General features: G+C 38.1%; 1 protein-coding gene across 1 annotated transcript; it reads right to left on the bottom strand.

The window, feature by feature from the left end:
• Nucleotides 1-2,882: 2,882 nt before the first annotated feature.
• LOC117425971 (zinc finger protein 507-like) lies at nt 2,883-12,526 on the bottom strand. The gene is made up of 7 exons (XM_034043316.3): nt 12,315-12,526; nt 7,846-10,013; nt 7,551-7,665; nt 7,168-7,279; nt 5,702-5,806; nt 5,377-5,511; nt 2,883-5,203 (listed from the first exon to the last, which is right to left on the bottom strand). Exons 2-7 carry the CDS (start codon nt 10,009-10,011, stop codon nt 4,846-4,848), a joined length of 2,991 nt encoding a protein of 996 aa, XP_033899207.3. The 5' UTR covers nt 10,012-10,013; nt 12,315-12,526; the 3' UTR covers nt 2,883-4,845.
• Between the last annotated feature and the right edge of the window lie 2,616 nt (nt 12,527-15,142).

The following is a 15,142-nucleotide window of genomic DNA, read 5'->3' as shown; positions in this document are numbered from 1 at the left end:
CATAAATACATTTAGTTGTTTAGTGTGAAGTGCAGCCTCTGTGCCACTGACTCGTCTATATGAATTAGAGTTTATTCTAATAGAAAACAGCTTGATTCCCACAGAAAGGACCTCTATCAAATCTGAGTAACTGACTCAGTAGGAGTCTGGATAAACAACTCCTGTTAATTCTGTTTCATTTAGCATAAAATACCCAGAATGAGCTTGAAGCATGATTATGTTCTTAAGACAGATATTCTTTGTAATAAAACAATAAAAATCAATTTAGCCATGAACACATTTCCAAGATAGTGTCCCCATTCATTTAAAGGGGTAGAGGAGAGGCGAACTATCCCCCTGTTGCTTGCCCACCACATCAGGGGACTCCATTTAAATGACCTGAAATTAACTGAGCAGCCTTTTGTTTTCTTTGTACTCTGCAGGAAATTGTATCATCCATTTGTGTGGAACAGTTTACATCCATATTCCGACACATACGCAATAGACTATCTTCTACGTCTGGTAGGTCTTTACTTTCTGTGCCTATGAAACCTGGGCTCTGTCATGTATGTAGTAAAAAGCATTTAGCAAAGTACTGTTTAAGGGAATGATTGATTTTGAAAAGTTGTTAAGGCCGTTTGTACCCCAGTATATGACATGACTTTATATTTAATGTTTTTTTTTTTGTTTGCCTTTCATTCTTATGTTAATTTAAGATAATGACAATCTGGAATAAATTAATTTTGAGAATCTAGCCTATTTAGAACAAATTACCTTATAATAATAATAATAATAATAATAATAATAAAAATAAAATTAATAATAATAATAATAATAATGCTTCCCTCCCTCTCTCTACCCCCATTTAGAAATGAAAAGAACATCTTGTAGGGATGTTTCTGTTAGCTTTGCCCGTAAGAGGACAGAAAGGAATTGCACAGAATGCACCTGGATAACGTACCTCTTCACCACCCGGCACTCAGGGCCTCGATGAAGAGAGTGTGTGACATACATGGGTCAAACCCCAGGCTCTGCAAAGGCCATTAGGAACTAACTAATAGTTATCCATGAGCTCAAAATAAAATGAAAAAATACACTCTTCAAAATTTGCGAATCACAGTTTTTGTTTAAAGAATTTGCTATGATTTCATTATATATGTTTATTTTATGTTTGCAAATAAAAGTAATTTTTTTCAGTGGAGCAATTGCTGTACAAAAAGGTCTAGGTCCAAGTGCAGCTATTTTTTTTTTTTTTACAGTAGACGAAAGACAACAGAAGTTTGCACTTAAGGAAGATATTTATGTACATGATTTGCATAAGAGGAAATTATAAAGCTGTATTGGGTAAACATTTTAAATATAGCAACTAGTGTCTCATTTACATTACCACAACCTGCAGCTGCTACTTTGTGTGTGTTTGAGTCTATATATACACATTAATTCAATTCTTACTTTACACTTGTGAAATCTTTCTGCTAAAATCATGCAGTAATAAAATGTTATTGATCCAGGCAATTGATAAAGGCAAAGTATTTTAACTGCTGTTAACATTGCTAGTGTTTTGGGGTGTCCAGTTACAACATTCTGATCTGTGTGTAACTGTGATTTACATTCATTCACAAAGTTTTAACCTGCGAGTTATTTAAAGTCTGCTTTTTTATGAATGGTATTTATGGAACTGTTCTAGATGGCTGTAAGCTTCTATAAATAACTCATGAGTTCAGACTGGAGAAGGGCCCAAAGTCCCAGCGTATTAAGAAAAACAGATGTATGAGACTCTTTCAGTAACCTTTAAAATGTAGTTTGTCAAACTTTATGCATTAGAGGTTACACACAAGTCAGACACAGCTTTTCTTTTGAATTGTTTATTACCAAAATACAAACGGCAAAGTCATAACAGAAGACTAAGTCCTATGAAGCAAAATAAATTATTCTAACTTTACACAGCATTCCACCCCTCCCCTCCCCCAAGGTAGTTACAATATGTACTGTATTACACACCTTGCTTTGTTAACAACGAATAGCCATGTCAGTTCAGATAAGAATAGAGTTACACAACTCCTTTTTGGCACTAAGGCATGCAGCTTAATGTGCTGAATTAACTTATAAATACAAACCTATTTCCAACTACCTACAGTGTAAGAATAACCAACAGTATTTCAAAGTCAGTCTTGTGGAAGTGCTATACTTTGGCTAAAAATGCATTCTTAGTGTCTTTTTTTTTTTTAAATAGATATTACAGTCTTAAAAAGCATCAGTTGCAATTTATAACGAGCATTTCTATATAAAAATCACACTGCGTTCTCAAGGACTACAGATGCTAAATTAATGTGTGGGAGAATTTCGTAAAACAGAATACACAGAGCTTAATGATTGTAATATTTCCATGTTCTAGCTGCTTTTCAGTTTCAACCAAAAATCGAATTCAGTGTGCTTCATTTTACATATTTTATATTTAGGAAGATTTATGGACTTAGAAGGTTCGCCAGGTTCAAAACCACTCACAATAATGGCCACTTAAAATACTGTGTCTTATTAAATTAAACCTATATAATTTAAAATATACCATGTAAAATAAAAGCACATCCCCAAAAAAAGGGTTAGAAATTGTACTTTTTTTTTTGTTAAAGTTCAGATAGTAGAAACAAATACAATTAAGCTAAAGTCTGTACTCCACTATGGTCAAGAAAAAGGAAAAAAGCTGCAATCATTGGCAGATTCAAACCTTTGTTCAAGACTACAACACTCAATGGTAAATCTCAAAAGTACAATTAGGGTCTTTGCATTACCAAAAAAAAAAAAAAACAGTTCTTGGGGGTTTCTAATAAACCATATTGCAAATGTAAACCCTCTTCACTTTAACCTCCAGCTACTTCTACTTTCTGCAAAGCATGCTGCATTTATTTATTTATTTATTTATTTTACAGAACAATGATTGTATGCAGTAGCTAGAGAAAAGTGGATTTAAAGTGTGCATTATGTGAAAGCTTGGAAGGATCAAAATAGACTGAAATGAAAGGGGATTAAAACATTTATAAATCACACCCATCTACACATTGGGTTTAATTAATAGGTCACTAAAATAAATATTAAGGCAGATTTGAATTTACATGGGTTATTGGAAGAAGAATGCTAAAATATCTATTTATCCACCCCCTCAATTTTACATGACGGAAGAATCAGACTTTTAAACTTGGTGGCCGGTTCAATTCAGCACCCTTAATAAACTAATATTGTATCACATACTACACACAAGAATAAGGTAGTACCAAGTAGAATATTTCAGATGGTCAAGCAAGGTTGCTGTTTAAAGACTTAGGCACAACAAGCATTGTGCATATAAATCCCACAGCATGACACCTGCAAAGTAACAAACAACCTAACTGATTCAGAAAAGTATATTGTACAACCAAATAAGGTCTCTCACCACCACCCCCCCCCCCCCTTTAAAGAAAAATCACTAACAAAACATATCAGTATTGCCAAGGCAAATGTGAGTTAAGAGCACCAATAATGTATTTTTGGCTGTTTTTTTTTTTTTTTTTTTTTTTTTTAGATACAGTATATAAATCAGTGTGAAGTAATTTAAATGTCCAAACACTGTAAATTGCAGTATGTTCAAATCAAATTCCACATAAGGTAGACAAGAGGTTCTTTGAGGCACCAAAAACAAAATAGTACCTTTAATAAAATGTTTCTTACTGTGGAGATGTATGCTAATTCTGAAGACACCTTACATATAATTGCTTTTAATGGAATAAACTACAAAATCACAGTGGTCCTGTCCTATTTTTCGAGAGTGCGACCTGTCTTGGTGGACTTCACATAAACTGGAAGAAGCAATTAAGTCCATATATTTTTTTAGAACTGAAATACTTCTTGAAAAGAGTATTCCACTCCTTAACGGAATCAAGTTTATAAATTTGTATTCTCTATACTAAACATGTGCAATTTAATGCAACTTTAAAAGCATTACTTACTTGCAGTTTGCCAACTACAATAAAACAGAAACTTTTTTGTGCCTTGTAACAAATGTGCAACGGTCTATTTGGATTTGATTTAAGAATTAAAATACTTAAACAAAACTATTCTAAAAGAAAATACTACTGTTGCAGTATAGATACAGTGTGTGTACAGATATATCTTTAGGTCAAGGATCCCTGGCATGATGTCTTGACAGCTGAAGCACCATGAAGACAATGCAAAGGTGCATTGTTACATTGTTTTGTTACAATAAAACTGAAAACTACATGCATAAATAGAAAATAAATAATAAATACCAAGGTATTTACACACTAAATCACTGAAATACACAATCAGCATATTTTGTATAAGATATTTACAGCTGGAGTACAACCCAATGTTGCCTAGAGTCTATGTTACAGTCACTTGTGAAAAGCTGCCTTTATCAACTTTAAAAAACTATGATTGCTTATTAACATAGCTGTTTTTTTACAATGAGAAGCTGGTTTTATGAAGAAAAGTATATATTTTTTTAAATTACACCAAAACTATACAAATATAAAAGACTGCAGTTTAACCTTCAACATTTTGAATGTTTGAATTTCAATTTTAAATCTAGAACCTCAGTGTACTCATTTTCAAAATCTGAACTGCTCTCTTTGTTGAGTGGAAGTCTAGAAACAGTACACAATAAGAGGATAGCCAGCACAGCTATGGAAAGAGGTCAATCTTATATCATTTTCAGATGTGACAAACAGTAAGCTTGTCAAGTTTTGAATACACTGTAAAAACAAAATACAAAATATGATATTATAAAATGCTCTGCAAACAAAACACATACACCTAAAAGGCCTTATAAAAACCTGCCTGCTTCTGTATAAAGCTGAAGCAGTGCATCGTGGTCTACTGCGTGCTGCGCTGGGGCTCCTGGGAGCTTCGCTCCTTGTTGAGAATGATGTTAATGATCTCGCCCTCGTGCTTCTTCATATGCTCCATCAGGTGCTCCTTGTTGGTCGATTCAAACCCACAAATACAGCAGCAGAAAAGCAGGACACAGTACTCCATTCCTGCCCGGGACTGGCTCACGCTTTTTTCTGAGCTGGTTTCTGTTGTAGAGCTGGATATCTGTGATGGTTCTGTAACTCCCGTGTCCTCCTCCGAAGCCAAGGACGGCATTTCAGGACCCAGCGTCGACTTCTCTGCAAGTCCAGAGACCGCTCTCTCAACGGGTTCACTCCTTTTTGGTACAGGGCATGGAGACCTGCAACCAGGATCGAATATTCTATTTTATACATCGTGGGCCACGGTATATTCATCATGACCAAAAAAACACAGGAGTTGTAGGTTCATGTCCCTCCCCTCTCCGCTATGACTTAAGCATTAGGAATTCTAACCTTACCCCCACCATTTTAGGATTCTCCATTTATCACCTACCTGCTGCTTTGTGAAATTGCTTCATTAATAGCTTTGTTTACTTGCTCATAGTTATAATTTTGGTCACCAGCGTGCTTCCACATATGAGACTTCAAAGAAGGGGGGTGGCTACATACATATCCACAGAGCGAGCATCTAAAGAAACAAGATCAAAATCAACACCTCCATATACAAAAATTTTAATAAACAGTCACCAAAACTGGACTTAAAAAGGTAACACTGAATTTGCTTAAATCTATAGCCTCCCACAAGACTGCTTTATGGTGATTTGTAGCAGGATAAACAAAAGGTGTGTTACTGTAGTAGTGTGTCTCAAGAAACATACTGGTACTGTTCCATGAGCTGTACTGCTTGATGCTCCTGTGGATGGCGTCTCATATGGCTTTTTAGACTGTTCATGTTTGTTGTGGCGAAGTCACAGCTGCTGCACCTACGAGCAAGCACACAGGAAGTTTCCAAATTATGAATCTATCGGACAGATATGCCTCCACACTGGACACATATGCAGGGCGATTCATAATTCATGCACCATTGTCAGCGCATGGAGGGTACATGGAGGATGACATGCAAAGGAAAAATGTCTGACAGATGCACACTGACACACCGTTTAGCCACCAGGGGGTTGTTCAGGTATGAAGAGGCTGGATGCCTACAGTTCCTCAGTGCCACAGCCTCTACTCTGCAAATTACACACATAATTCTGTACATTGCTAGTCAAATTTAGGTATCCAGAAATGAAGCCACTATTGTTGCTACCTTGTGATCATTGGCAGCATATCTCCTAATGGTTAAAAATACTGTAAAAAGTATTAAATAACACTGGGAAATTCTTTGCTTTAAAAGTAAGCAAACGTTAACGAGATTAATTAGGCTACAATACACAGTATTGCTATGCGGTCTACTATAAGCCACCTCCATGCAAAGCTTAAAAAAAACCTAAAAAAACAAAAACAAACAGTAACCTGCAACTGATGGCTTCTTTCTTAACTCTAGAAGTCCCTGCCTCTCTGGTCCTGCTTTCTTAATATCTCTGTCACAATACTTTGCACTCTTTCTTGATATTGCCAACAGCCAACAAGAAGCTCGGTTTAAATATTGCTTTGGCTATTTAAAACAAACGGCCGGTAAACATTGCATTTATGAAGCTTGCTTTGTTTAATTCAAATGCATTTAAAAGCTACAACAACATGCTGCCAATATCTGCAACCGTGCGCTCCATCATATAAACACATTGCACAAAAAAAAACAAAAAACACAAAGCTTTCTCAACTGGTGTACTGAAACGTCACTGCTACACACAGCTGACTGGCACACACACACAGCCCGTCTCTCTTAAAGGGGAATGCACCAAAAGACTGATTGCTATAACACTTTCTTTCTGTTTCCATCACAGAAAATGCATTTGCTGCCAATGCCATTACTCTTGTAGCCTAATTTTAATATTTATTTATTTATTTATTTAACGAGGCGGTTAATTGATCAGGGCTGTTATGTAACGGTCGGATATGCGATGTTCCACTGTAGTTTGATTGCAACATACAATTTCTTTGCTTTGCTTTTGCAATAATTCCTTTTGTTTTATGGAGGGACAGAGGTCCAATTTAATAAACTTCTGGCTGGGAAAATCTGTTTAAGGAAAATTGAAATAGACAGTTTACGAGAAACAATATTTACTTGATGCCAAACACAAAGTCTGTCTGTTTGTTGTATCAATTTGTTTTTAACCCCCCCCCCCCCCCAAAAAAAAATAAAAGTTAACTGAATTAATTGGACACTCGGTCCTTTACAAACCTGTATGGCTTATCAGAGTTGTGGATTCTCCTGTGGTTCCGAACACCAATGTATGTCAAGCTTGTGTAATCACAGACATCACACTTATAGACTTTCTGGGTAGAGGCCAGATCTGTAGGAAATAAAAACAAAGTGATCACTTTCGATTGAATGTTCAAGATAAACTACTACCTTGCATAGGAATCAACACAATGCGAAAATGAACATACATGAAGATACAAGGGGGGAATGCTCTACAATACTACTGAACAAGTTTTCAAAGCAAACATATTTAACATATTTAAAACTATACAACAACCACCCAGTTGTCTTGCTCTGATTACATATATTTAATCAATTTGGCACCTTATCATCTACATTGAAATTCATATATTGGTAATTACCTTCTTCTGTGTATTTATCTTCAGCAACAGACACAGTGCTCTCATTAACAGACGACAGCACAGGCAAAGTATCAGGCAGCCCATGTTGTTCTCGTTCGTGATTCCTCAGTTGGCTCTGAAATTTCATTCATATAGGGGTTAAAAAACAGACTTTAGAACCGATACCATGAATCCTACCAACCAATAAAACACATAATCAATAAATGGCCCTGGATAGAAATGATAAGAAACTTTCTGGAGGTGGTCACAATTTTTGGCTTTGTCCAACACATAAAAAAAAAATGCATGTTCCTACCTTGTAATAAAAGGTTTCTTCACACTGCTTGCAATGGTACATCCTGGTCTTGCAGTGATTGACCATGTGGTTCTCGAGATCCTTGCTGTCCTCTGCAAGGTGTTCACAGATGGGACACTGGTAAGGCTGCCTCTGTTTATGTACCCTCAGATGCTGTTTGATGTAGCCCTTGTTGCCACTGGTGTAGAGGCACAGACGGCACCGGTATGGCCGATCACTTTCCGGAATATACTCCACCAGGTTGCCCCCAGACAAACTCGCGTCACTGCTCGGTTGGCACTGCGCATTATCCTGCAGTTCCTTCAAAATATCTTCATCTGAGGTGTTTTGATCAGTCCGTTCTCTCAGCTTCTCAATCACCGTGAGCAGTGACATGCTGATTCCCATTCTGACCGGCACCTCCGACAGCCCAGGCTTGGCATTCTGCAATTCCAAGTCGACCGGTGCAGTGCTGGCCCGTTTCAAATCGGCAAAATCCTCTGAGGTGTTATGAATAGCAGATATTACTTTGTGTTGGACTGAATTGGTTATATCGATGTACCTTTGACCAGTATCAGGGCTTTGTGTGCTCAACTCAACAATGCTTTTAATACTGGCCACCGGAGTTCTTGTGGGCATAGCAACAAGGACTTCGGCAGCCAAGGAGTGCAACCTCAGCGACTCTGAATGTGTCCTTCTCCGGACTGGGGGGGCGTTTTCATCAGACGCTGTCAATTCTTTAGCCTCCTCGCTCTCGCACTTTTTCTCATTGGTGCAACAATCTATGATCACCTCTTCGGCAGCAACAGTACCTTTGCTGGCATTATAAACCTCTGGATTGTCTTCGTAATAAGTCATCTCAGGTTCATCAGAGATGAGCCTCTTCTCGATGTCGATGTCGATGTCGGGGCTCATCAGGAACTGCTTGCTGGCTCCTACTTCTTCAGCTACTGGAAGTCGCTCCACTATGACATTGACATGACCTACTCTGTTGGGGCTGCAGCTGATTATCTTTTGCGCTGAAGAGAGAAGGCTATCCGAGGTGGTGTTATCCTGTTCCAAATCGGAAACGGCCTGTTTCTCAACTACTTCCTCCTGGGATGTTGCGCTTGCGACCTTCGGCAGACACACTTCCTCCAAGGTTTCTTGAACAGTCTGGCCAAGAATGGGCTTTCCACTGTCGCCTCTAAAAGAGGTACAAAGCTGTAGTTGAAACGGAGGAGTGCTGTTGAGGTCTGCTGGTTTGCTTACTGGAGCCAGCACAACAACAGCTTCATCAGCCTGAGGCAGTGGCTCTGCAGGTACACTAGCAGGCTCAGATTCGTCTTCGAATATAGGGTAGGAGCAATCGACTTCACCGGCATGCTTCCATGCGTGCGTCTTCAACATTCTCTGCTGACCGCAGGTGTAGCTACAGATCAAGCATTTGTACATGCCATACTGCTCATATGTGTACCATTTTTTTTTCACATGGTCTCCCACTGAACTCTCCAGATTTCCTTTGACCTCTTCATCTTCCATGTTAATCTGCAAGCCTCCGAGGCCCCCTGCGTATGCGAAACCTTTCCCGGCTGCCGCTAAGAGATTCAGATTCTGAAGCCCATGATGTTGCACTACACTTGTGTGCATCTCCTCAGTATCTAAGTGAATCTTGACATGGGCTTCCAGTTCCTCTTGCCGTTTGGACATGAAGCAGCATTCGGAGCACATCAATATGACCTCATTTTGCCGGTCATGTAGTCTTATGTGCTCCTTCAACAGAGGCAGGGTTGGGGAAATGAATTTGCAGAGGCTGCACTGGTAGCAAGTGACTGTCCTGCTACAGGTGTCCTGTGGGTCCTCTGATAAATAGTATTCCTCCTGCACAACAGATGGTGCATTTCGCTTAAGTGTATCCGAATCTTTTGCCATTTTTGCAGGGATTTCGCAGTTCTCTTTGGTCTCGATAACCACAGATTGATACAGGTGAGGGCGTTTCTTGCCCGCTAGGGTACATCTCCTCTTCCTTTTGTTTTCCACTATCTTGCTCAGTTTTTCTATGACCTGGATAAGAGAGTCAGTAGCTTTCTGTTTTTGTATGCCATCGTTGTCCTGCAACCGGGAGCCCACAACCCTGTCAGGTATTAGAACTGTTTCTTGCCCCCTGCTGTGTGGCACCAGCACTGAAATACTGCTGCCCTCCTCCATACCTGAAGTACAAGAGCAATGAACATAGTGTTAGAGTATAAAATCTGACTACCTTTTTACATACTGTATATACAAATACCTCAAGCATGTACGAATGTTTATTTTACTTTTAATAGACTACACTAAATCGATCTACACAGTTTATGGGTGCACCCAGAATGATTATAGTTGATGTAATCATTATAGAATGTATCTGAGAGCAGTATCTTATTCATTTGCTTTGCTGGTACTTGATCAGATCGTTTTAGTATGCTTCCTAAATGGGGGAGGAATGTTTTAGCAAGTTTAAATTAAACACTTTGTTATTGTTAGTTTTACTTTCTGCCCTAAACACCCCAAATGAATTTGAAATTGCGATATTTCATTGGGGGTACTGCTCAGGATCAAGACAAAGGACAGAAAAGGGAAATCTTTGATCAAAAGGTTTGCAAAGATGCCAACAACTTTACATTTTGGCGGCAAGAAAATGTCAAGCGTTCATCCACAGCAGAAAATAAATCAACAGGATGTACTTTGACCTGAATGACTAAGCATCTAACCTCAGCACACAGGTGTCCAAATCTTCAAACATCCTTACTTGCTGCACTTGTTTTCTAGTGTAAAGGGGTGCAGGCAGCAGTGTGATGCTACTCGACACCACAATCACACTACTGTACATCAATTATGCAATTGAATATATGGCAAACTTAGTCTCTCTCTCCCTCAAAACACTAAATCCTCTTGCCTGTACAACCTACCCCACATGGGCAAGTTATTTGGGCTCCAAAATGTTCCAAATTACACACGTGAACCTTTCGAAGTTATCACAAATTTAGATACTTTCTTTGCTTTACTTATTATTGTCCTCCTCATGGGCCATGAACCACGTGGGTTTATTTATAACAGGGTTTTAAATTCACTGTCCCTTAACATTGTTACACAAAAGATAAAATACCACTGGAGAATGACTGCACAACAAATGCTTAAAGCACACCTTTGTAAGTACAACCTGCAGGGGATAAACAGGTGATACAGTATGGTAAGGGCCAATGTGACCCCTTTTTACTTTGAATGTGTTTTATGCAGTAGCAAATCAAGAATTAATCAGGGTTTATTTAATTTATTTTTTTAAACCAAAATGTTGGGGCATCTTTTGGGTACAGTAGTCATTTTATACTTGCATCCCTTCGTCTGTCACCCAACCCTGTAGTTATTGTAAAAAGTGTTGTTTTGCCATTTTCCTTCATATTTGGATGAAGATAAATGGTAAAACTAATTTTAGGTGCTGTGAGGCAGCTAGACCCATGGCGCCAATATGCTACAGTATCCTACAGTGACTGTGCAAAACACACACACACACACATATATATAAACTGTCCAGGCCTATGAAGCTAAAACACACTTTTTAAATAAACAATTAACTTCAAAAAGTAAATACAAGTCAGGCTAGTCTATTGGTCACTGTCTTGCAGCACTTTTAGGTTAAATTGTTAACCCCTATGGCTTGTGGTTTAAGCCTGTGGTACACTTCTTACCATGACTAACCTCAAATCACAAAAAAGAGAAACTATGGATTGCATAACCAGCTAAAGCCCTGTGTACTAAAACCACTTCAAGCTGTATATGTCAAGGGGAACTACTGGACATATAAGCATACTTTTAAAAGTTTTCCTGAGGAAAATGGGACTAAAACAGCTTGCAACATATTACAGAATACATAGCAAAAGGTACATTTGACTTTGAAAAGGCCTACATTAAAAAAAAAAAAAAAAAATAGTGTTTATGACACTACGCGTTTTTTGGGGGGTGGGGGAAGGGAGGATTTAACCCCATTTACACATCAAATTCTAAGAATTTCTTTCTGCATAACTTTTTGTAGTAAAATGAGCACATTCTATCTGTTAAAAATGGAGAATTAAGTCTGAGAACCGCAGCTAACATAACTTGGTACATTATTTCAACTGGCAAAATAATAAACGATGGGAGACAAACCACTTCAAGTCAATGTAACTATATACATCTATATATATATATTATCGATATCTATATATACATATACATACACACACATACTTTTTTCTCTCACTATTATACACAAAGATAGCGCTGAATGTTTGCTTTGCAATTTAGAAGCATGGAGCCTCTGAGAAATGCCAAAGTGGAGAAGGGGGCAGGACAAATTCATGACAACTGGATATCTCCTCACACACTCGGCACACGAGTCAGGTACACACACACATTCACACTTAGCCCATGTAGCTCGCTTTCCCGTTTAATGAGTGTCTCAGGATCGTAGGATGTTTGTGTTTAGAGTCAGTACTTACTGGTCCAGTAAAGTAATTCTTGCTGCTCTTTGGCCTCCGTAAATTAAAGACTTTGATCCTTTCCCTATGCAGTAAATCAGACGGCTTTCACACTGCGCGCAAAATGGCCGAGATGGAGCAGGAGTCACGTGATCCTCTCTTCGACGGGTCAGGTGATCAGAAAGGAATGTGTCGTCACTGCCCCAGCCTCGATTTCGGCATCAAACACTTTCGAATGTGTTGCTTTGAATTTGTTAATTTCGTCAATAATTTGCATAATTCTGGTGTCTAATTACTGTCCCAGCGATGAAAATTTGGCGCTGTGGTTCTAGTGCCAGGGTACCTCATATAGCGCGAGCAACGTTACATTCTGGCGCCGGTAGACAAGTTAAATTTTATTGTATTTTTTTATTTGTATTCCTGAGGAACGATAGATGATGATAGTTTCTCATTGGGTTTGGACTACTCACATGACCCACCCACACAGGAGATAAGATTCGTGTCGTCGGGGTTTGAGGATTTAGCACCGTAGGCTCTTTGATGCTAAACTTTCAAAACCGTTTAGAACCATTTTGGAAAACGATTTGCACCCATCCCTGTGTCGGAGGTGGATTGTAAAAATTCAATACAGAAAGCTTCAGAAAAATGTCCCTTTGAGTGAGACAGCGCATTCACCAGTGTTTGTATTATCAACGACACAGTACTGTTTGTCTTTTGTTAACATCCGAACTGTAACTAGATTGATACCGATTGGGTTGAAGCTTGCAAATCAGAATGTTAATGTATGGAGGGACAATATTTACCTTTCTCTTTCTTTGCTGTACATTTTGTCGTGCAGTGGCACCATCTAGTGGACTGACTATTATTGACTCTGAAAACCCTCAACTGTGGGCATACAAATTAAGACATTCTATAAGGGCTACATTAAAATACAAATAGACCACACCATTGAAATATTGCAGGTGTTGTATTGTATTTTTATTTTTTATCAAACCACCCCTCTAACTCAAGTGTAAAAATGTTTAGTCTAAAGCCTTCATCAGTCCACTGATGTATAAAGGGATTTTACAAATATAATCAATATTTATGCATACAATAAAGACTCAGTTTGACCTATGTTAGAATTATGTTTTCTTTAATTATATTTGAATTATACATTTACTTAATTACTTCATGTGTAACGTAACTTTTTTCTTAACAAATTATTTTTATCTCTTATATTGCTTAACATGAGATGTTTGCAAAAGTGTATTCCAGCAGTTTCAGGTTTGAGTCATCGCATCTTAACTCTGTCAATATAAACACAACTGTAAATTCCACAAGGGTTACACATTCCTCATGTTGATAATCCCTCACCGTAAGCAGTCGCATCAGCATTCAGTGTCGCAATCTAATCAAGCTGTTTTCATATTTGAAAGGGATAGACTTTTTTACACTGTGTGAGATTTATTGAGTGGTTTCCATGCTGTAAAGTACTTAATGGAGTGGCATTGCGCATGATTACAGCAAGCAACTGCTTGCCTGTGGAAAGCTGTCAATTTGCACCTTATTGCTATTGAGGCTGATAAATGTCATTTTATTAAAGTTGCTGTGCTGGCTAAATATGGGTGTTGCTGTAGTGGGGTCAGGGGTTGAGCCAATATGTAACCTGTTCTGTGTAGCAGTAAAAACAACAACAACAACAACAACAATAATAATAATAATAATAATAATAATAATAATAATAATTATGATTATTTTAAATGAAAATAACATACCTTCCTATGTCTATTTATAGGAACTATAATAGATAGATAGAACCTCGGAATGTTTGATTTCACAATGACAGCTTACTTAAACAAACAGCAAGACAGCACAGCGCTGGAAAGTTTGGCTTCTCTTGACACTGCCTGCTCTAAGGATCACAGTCCACACAGAAAGGTAAACAGGAGTTTGTATTTCCGTAGTATGAATATTGCAGTCATATTTTATTACTTGTAGTGGTATTACAGCCATAAGGTTAAGCAAGTGAACTCAGCAGTAACAATAGTTGGATCCAAATCATACGCATCATACACATGGGAGGAGTCATACGCAAAAAAACACTCATTATCATGACAGTAAAAATAGACATAATGAAGCGTTCTTACCTTTGTATAAGTTAGTGATCAGCAGATGTGTCAGGAAGAGCACAGCGTGTGGTTTTCACTAACTGTACTGTGCGGAATACATTATTTTTTCTATGGGTAAATATCGGGACTTTCTTCCTATTCATCGGGACGCGGGACATTTGCTAGGAAATCGGGACTGTCCCGACCATATAGGGACTGTTGGCATGTATGTATTCAGACTTTATGAGATTGGACCTTATTGATATTTTGATGTGAAAACCCAACTTCGTGAGACACCTTTAACGCACCAGTTACACGTGCTGGACATTTATCAAATTGCATCTCACTTGTTTGCAAATTGCATCTCACAATATTATTCATAAAATTGTTCAGGATATAAAAAATAGGTTTTTAAAGATTTTTAAACTTCAAAATGATATTTAATTGACATGTTAATGTTGTTGAAATGTCCACATCAGGGTCTGTTGACTAAGATTTGTGAGAAGAAAAAATCCAAACCACATAGTGTATATTGAAGATGTCCACGTTGACCTTGAATTAGGTGCCGGTTTTGTACTTTGCTATACACAAGGAGCACAGATTTCAAACTCTCAGGGGCTGTCTGGCAGCCTTTTGTGCTCATCAGAAAATATTGTCGATGTCACCCAGTCCAGTTGAACCCACTGCAGCAGACACCGGTACAGTAATAATACGCCTGTTGTTAGGTGGCTGCATGCAATGTGTAATTGAAGTCTCCTC

The sequence above is a fragment of the Acipenser ruthenus genome, chromosome 20 (assembly GCF_902713425.1).
Source record: "Acipenser ruthenus chromosome 20, fAciRut3.2 maternal haplotype, whole genome shotgun sequence".
NCBI lineage: Eukaryota > Metazoa > Chordata > Actinopteri > Acipenseriformes > Acipenseridae > Acipenser > Acipenser ruthenus.
Note: the sequence above shows the minus strand (reverse complement) of the source record. Positions and strands in the feature narration are given on the sequence as shown.

Excerpts from the sequence above, each read along its gene's own strand:
- LOC117425971 (XM_034043316.3), bottom strand. The coding sequence starts at position 10,011 with ATGGAGGAGGGCAGCAGTATTTCAGTGCTGGTGCCACACAGCAGGGGG. Across the intron at positions 7,666-7,845 it reads AAGAAACCTTTTATTACAAG|AGCCAACTGAGGAATCACGA; the intron begins GTAGGAACATGC and ends ATGAAATTTCAG. Across the intron at positions 7,280-7,550 it reads AGATAAATACACAGAAGAAG|ATCTGGCCTCTACCCAGAAA; the intron begins GTAATTACCAAT and ends TATTTCCTACAG.